The following is a 6,611-nucleotide window of genomic DNA, read 5'->3' as shown; positions in this document are numbered from 1 at the left end:
GTAACTTGTTCGTCTTCATCGGCATATTCCTCCAGAACTCCTGTACCTGGACATAGAAAATAAGTTTCATACCAAGTTAGTTTATTCGTTAGCTATTTTGTGTCATGTTGATCACCCAGCTTTAAATGCACGCGTTTCTGTGAGCTTGAATACATTTCTCATATGTTCTATAGGAAAAAAAGATAGTGGGTTTAAATGCTGCGTTTACTGAAGACTTGGTGGTCAGAAGTGACTACCTGTTGGTTCTCGAAGGCCTCCATTGAGGGCGAGGAAGTGATGGCCAAGTAGGACTCCTCGGCGCTCGTCATCGGCTCCCACTTGAAGCCAAGCGCCAGGTCGGGTGTTGGGTTCCTGTGGGAAAATGGGAAAGGCATTAGACTTTCATTTGACTTCTGTTTGACTATATTCAACTTCTTTTTATCGCCTTTCTTCCCCAAAATGTCCTTTCGGAATAACAACAGAGACATTTCTTTGCCTCACCCACTCGCAGCAAAGTTGGTCCAGAGGTCCACCATGATCCGACTGACGAAGAGGTCCTCGCCCTTGGTCAGACTCTGGTTCTTCTTGTAAAACAGATACTGAAGATCGTCGCCATGGAACACCCCTGTTGGATGAATTAGAATGAAACTCATTCGGAAAAGAAAAACATCCTTCGATCTGTTATATTCATGCAACAAAAAAAAACTAACAACAGGAGAAGAAGATTGCAAAAAAAAATGATAATAACAGGAGAAGAAGATTGCAAAAAAAAACTAACAACAGAAGATACAAAAAAATAAATATATAAAAAACGTTCCGCCATTTTCTTACAGTCTTTGCTCATGTTAGAAGGAGGATAAAAATCGTCAAAGGTGCTGTGTTCCCCGCGATGTTGCAACTCATAAGTGAAAACACGGTTGTCGGGACCGCCTTCCAGGAGGTGGTGCTTGACTGCGTTCAGGTGGCACATGGTGAACAGGGCATCGGTGAACAGCTGTAGGTGGAGGAGAACGGGACATACATGGACATCCGTGTTATTAATTATAGTAGAAATGGGAAGGAGACAGAAAAGGCGAAGTTAATTAATGCTGTTCTGACGTCTGGGTATGTGTGTGTGTGTGTGTGTGTTTTGATATAGTTCCCAAAGCTTTTCTTTGTGGAATAGTCACAAGTGTTATTAAAGAAGCTATAGATATTGATGTTCTTCGGCGGCATATTTTGGTCTATGGTCACGCCATATTTATCAGATAAACATGGTCTCGCTCTTAGCGTATTCTCACTTCGCACTCAATGAAATATCCTATAAAAATGTAAAAAAAGAGAAAAAAAAAAACAGACCCTTATTTCGATTTGACTACCTTGAAACCTTGAAACCACACGTACCTGCGTGAATTCGTTGGCCTTCTCCTCCGTGACCTCCAGAGGACCCAGGTAGTGGTGGAAGGCTCGCCGGGCCAGGTACTCGGGGTCGTCCTCCCAGGCCTCGATTCCGAACGAGACCGGGCCGTTCTCGCCGAAGTGCTGGTATAGGCAGTCAAGTGCAGGCGGGTTGGCCAAGTAGGCTGGAAAAGCGCATTAGATGGTATTTCTTACTCAATGAAATCCTTGATGCAAAGCGCATACGCAGACAAAGGTGATGGTAACTACTGCGCTACTTCGGACATCCATGGAAGCATTCATGCACCTACACTCATACAAACAATCAACGGATTCATGGATATCCATAATAGAAAATTCATGATTTGAGCAAAAACTAAGAAAAAAACGTATATCCCTCATAACTACATAACAAAAACAAGTGATCAATAATTTAATTCTAGAGAAAAAAAAATCTTGTACTGAACCATTCACGCTCGCTAATTTCCGAGGTTAAACGTTCCCACTTTTCCTTACGAATGCTTGCCAAGGCGCCTTCGTGTTGCGTGACGCCGGAGATGATGTCCACCTTGTTGAACCTTCCCTCCCTCAGCAGAACGGCGGGGTGATCTGGCACGAACTCCCCGTCGACGCGTGGCACCATCACCTGAGGACCGTTGCTCAAGTACTGAAGGAAAAGGGAGACGCACTGATTATAACAGTTGTCCTCCTGACGCGGCGATTCTTGTATATTTTTAAGTCGACGATTAACTTATGTCGACGATTAACTGAAGTCGACGATTATAAACAGGGATTTCTCTAAGATATTTAGAAATTCCAAGGTCTCAAAAGCTTATTGAGGAAATGTTTCATATTAAAAGTTAAGGCTGTCGAGATACTGTTCATTTGGGAAAAAATAGGATTCCGATTCTAGATGTCGTGTTCTGATTCAAAATGATCCAACTCTGCAAGTGTTTATGATTTTATGTTTGCCCGAAAACTTTAAGTATATCAAGTTAGTTTACATTTCTCTTTTCTAGTATGATTTTATCACAATGCATTTGAATTTAAGTATTATATTGTGTTTAACTAATGAAATATTTTTTAGAATTCTACTGTTACAATACATATAAAAACATAATCTCATACTGAGTGTTCAAGCGGTACGTGCCTTTGTGTTTGTTTGTTTTTTTTTTTGTTTTTTTTCATAATAGAAATTAATAACACGTTTATATAGCACCCTTGTATTTAGAATAAATTTGTATTAGGAGAAACAGTTTTAAAAGGTGTTCCCCCTTGATAGAATATGGTTACAAGGCCACTATGCCTTCAAATGCCTGGTCTACTATGACTAAGAATCCCAAGAAGCGGCATTTCCAAAATTTTAGGACGGGTGGCGCTAATTTAGGTGTATGAATTACAAGCGCATGCATGCACACGCGCACACTGCTTTGGCAGGCAAGTGCCCCCCTGGAATCGTAGGTTGTCTAAGATATCTTTTTAAGTTAGAGTTAACTTGAATAATTTCTTAGACGACCTACGAGATTTCAGGGGGACACTTGCCTGCCAAAGCCCTTTTATCGAATGGTAAATCCTCTGCTTCATATGCCTTATGATTGCAAGATCATACATTGCATGAATGCTGTTAATATGTCCCTAACTGAAATGAATCCATATTTTGCAACTTTGTTTTAAATAATCAATCCTTTTTTGGTATTTCTTCTAACTACTATCTACAAGAAAATTACCCTCCCGCCTTTTAGGAATCTTTCGCTCGCTCCAACGCCAACAACAGATCATAATTACGAGTGTTTCAACGATTAGCTTGTCCAAAGGGACATCCCGCAGACAGGCGACCAACGCTGCACTATCCAGGGACGAGGAAGAGTTCTCGTCCACAGCAGAGCAGTTGAAAATCTCGCTCATCTTCGTGGCCACTTGCTTGTGTCCCTCCCTCACCATCCAGGGGCACAGCGTCGTCCCCGACTGCATGATGGCTCGCTGGAATAAACCTGGAAGAGGAGACCGTCGGGAGTAGGCGGTGAGCATGGAGGTTTATGTTTACATTTTTTCGTGTATTTTTTTTTTTTTTTATGTACCTCGTGCACTTCTTCACAGAGAGAGAGAGTGAGAAAGAGAGAGGGGGGGAAGGAGAGAGAGAGAGAGAGAGAGAGAGGGAGAGAGAGACAGAGACAGAAAAGAGAGAGAGCGAAATAGAAATAGAAATAGAAAGCAAGAGAGAAAGATAGAGAGGGAAAGAAAGAGTCTTAAAAAGTACCACAGGTATCTGTACTCAAGAGTCGAAAACGTGTTAACAAATATTTCCTAAAGGAGAACCCCATCTGCGTTGGCATTTCAAACAAACTGCTACTCGTATCACCTTCAGACAAGGGAGACAGGATATGGAAGTGGACTGAGGCTCCCCCAGTGCTCTCCCCGAAGAGGGTGACCTTACTCGGGTCACCGCCGAGGCTGCGGATGTTGTCCTGCACCCAGCGGAGTGCCAGCGCCTGGTCCCTCAGCCCGAAATTACCCAGGGCCTCGGAATCCTCCGTGGAGAAGAATCCTGCAGGATGGAACGCGGTAAGTTTCTCTTCAGTTCGCGCGTAGTTATTCCAACATCAAAGACAAACGAGTGTTGTTTACCTAGTGTCCCTAGACGATACTGCACGGTGACGAGGACCACGTCTTTGGTGAGGAGAGGGAGAGCAGGGTAGTCCTCCGAGGTTCCTTGGGTGAAGCCGCCGCCGTGGAGCCACACCATCACGGGCAGGGCGGACTCGTGCGGCTGGAATGCAGGTCGTGGAATTAGCTTCGCGTACCTGTGTGTGTGTTCGTGTGTGTGTGTGATTGTGTGTGTATGTGTGGGTGGGTGTGTATGTGTATGTGTGTGTGTGTGTTTGTATTTGTCTGTGTGTGTGTGTGTGTGTTTGTATTTGTCTGTGTGTGTGTGTGTGTGCATTCTCAGTTTTATTGCACCAGAATACACATGGATACCTTGCACCGGCCTAATGTGTATTTTCGCCTTGCAGTCTTAGAATCACGCAGCTATAACTTTGCAGGGATGTCTTCATTCAGACCACTTTTTTTCCCGAGCTCATTTCTACGCTTGAACATTTATGTATTAAAAGTGAATTCCACGTTATGATTTAGCATTCCCATATGATCTGATAGAGTATAAAATCGATCTGAATTTATATGGTATGCTGAGTAAGTGTTTTGATATAATGAACAAAATGGCAATGCAGGAGAATAGACCGAACTACTGAACGCAAAATGCAAAGCTTTGTCACCAACGCTAGATAGTTCATGATTAGGATACCCATTCCCGTATACAAACAGAACACATATACTGAATATATGCTGTGCGTGCAAATATATGTGAATCAGTATTGCATCACAAGTTTCTTTCTTTAAATCCCCTTCGCAAAAAAAAAAGAAAAAAAAATACTCACCCGTGGTGTATAAACGGTGAGGTAAAGACAATCCTCACTCCCCTTGTGGGTTGGCACTCCAGTTCTTAAGGATACCTGGGGACAGTTGGGTGCCACCAGGGAGCCATTTCTCACCCCCGGCCATGTCTCGGCTGCCACGGGGTTCTGGTGGAGAGGAAAGTCTTTGGTTAATGTGAAAATCGATTTGGGATTCTCAGGGAATTTTTAGATGGTTAGTGCCATTGTTAAAACTCGGGTTTTTGCCACGAAGATGTAGCTGTCGGTACTACTTTTTGAATGATCATTGAATTTGAGTACAGCTTTTCAGCCATGTTTAGGTATCGTTATCTGATGTCTCTCTTAAAGCAGTTGAAGATCACTTTTTTCCAGGTCCGTCTTGACATCATAGGTTAGGGTACGTTGTGGTCTTAGCGGTTGTTTTAAAGCTGCATGAAGCACTGTAGCTTTGCTTTGTATTAATAATGCTCGTACACTCATGCCAACAACTGGTGACAGTCCTGACCTAACCTAATTTGCCTTACCTATCTTAACAACATCTGTATTGCAGACATCACATGTTCTTTGTTCGGCTTGAATCCCATGAACAGCCATGCATCACCATAAGCCACGTCGTATTTTGAATAATCTAATTATCATTAAGAATAAGAGAGAGAGTCACAAAGAGGGACCGGCGAAGTGAATCCCAAAGAAGGCGGAAACAAAAATATCACAACAAACCACAGAAGGAGTGGCGGCACCGACCTTGAACCTGAGCTCCCCGACAGGAGGCTTCGCGAAGGGAATGCTCCTGAAGGTGTAGAAGAACCTTCCTCCCGCGGCCTCCGACCTCGCGCCCTCGATCACGCCCTGTTGGAGTCGCACCTGCACCGTCTCCTCCTGCACCGCCGCCGCCGCTACCGCCACCCACGCCGCCGCAATCAGCCTCAGCAGCGTCTTCATTCTGTCAAAAAAAGGAAAGATTTCCCCCTTGATCATAACCGACAGCCACGCTCTTCTTTTTGCTTAATACTTCCCAAGAAAAATATCCCAAGTATGGAAAGCCTCGGAGGAGTGAGGGAAGAAGACCGCAGAATCCTCCGCCTCAATATCCCATCGGAGGTGAGTCGGGTCGCACCTTCACTCGTCGAAACCTTGCTGGCTACTGCTTCCCGCCTTTGCCTTCTGCAGACGTGACCTCAGGGTGGGTGGGGACCCGTGGGTGGGGACCCGTGGGGGTGGACCCGGGGCCGCCTCTCATCTCTCCGCATCCTGGCGGCCAGAATTCGATGCTCTCTTTTAAAAATTGCAGAGCTTATATATTCACATATATATATATATATATATATATATATATATATATATATATGTATATATATATATATATATATATATATATATATATATATATATATACATATATATATATTTATATACATATATATATATACATATATATATATATATATATATATATTATATATATATAATATATATATATATATATATATATATATATATAATATATATATATATATATATATAGATATATATATATATATATATATATATATATATATATATATATATAATATATATATATATATATATATAATATATATATATATAATATATATATATATATATATATATATAATATATATATATATATATATACATATGTATATGCCTACACAAGTATCGTCTTCACTTCTCATTGAGTCATAAAATGATAACCTTTCGCTCGACCAACCATGAATTACAGCGTAGGAACAGGAAAGAGGCAACGTTAAATAAAATCTCTCCAGCGTTCGTCAGCACAAGCCTTGCAAGAATAAACGTAAA

The 6,611-nt window shown here is 42.0% G+C and overlaps 1 protein-coding gene across 1 annotated transcript in view; it reads right to left on the bottom strand.

Moving 5' to 3' along the window:
- LOC122264566 (cocaine esterase-like) overlaps positions 1-5,729 on the bottom strand; it is a 6,048-nt gene extending 319 nt beyond the window's left edge. The window contains exons 1-11 of the mRNA XM_086548547.1: positions 5,532-5,729; positions 4,791-4,934; positions 3,982-4,123; positions 3,716-3,901; positions 3,154-3,347; positions 1,873-2,044; positions 1,363-1,541; positions 811-973; positions 481-604; positions 237-351; positions 1-46 (exon numbers count right to left, since the gene is read on the bottom strand). The exon at positions 1-46 is cut by the window's left edge and continues 319 nt beyond it. Of these exons, the coding sequence (XP_086404673.1) occupies positions 1-46; positions 237-351; positions 481-604; positions 811-973; positions 1,363-1,541; positions 1,873-2,044; positions 3,154-3,347; positions 3,716-3,901; positions 3,982-4,123; positions 4,791-4,934; positions 5,532-5,729 (1,663 nt within the window). The remainder of the gene's footprint in view (positions 47-236; positions 352-480; positions 605-810; positions 974-1,362; positions 1,542-1,872; positions 2,045-3,153; positions 3,348-3,715; positions 3,902-3,981; positions 4,124-4,790; positions 4,935-5,531) is intronic.
- Positions 5,730-6,611: the final 882 nt, after the last annotated feature.

The sequence above is a fragment of the Penaeus japonicus genome, unplaced genomic scaffold (assembly GCF_977035675.1).
Source record: "Penaeus japonicus unplaced genomic scaffold, GWHDUDI00000001_assembly GWHDUDI00000021, whole genome shotgun sequence".
NCBI lineage: Eukaryota > Metazoa > Arthropoda > Malacostraca > Decapoda > Penaeidae > Penaeus > Penaeus japonicus.
Note: the sequence above shows the minus strand (reverse complement) of the source record. Positions and strands in the feature narration are given on the sequence as shown.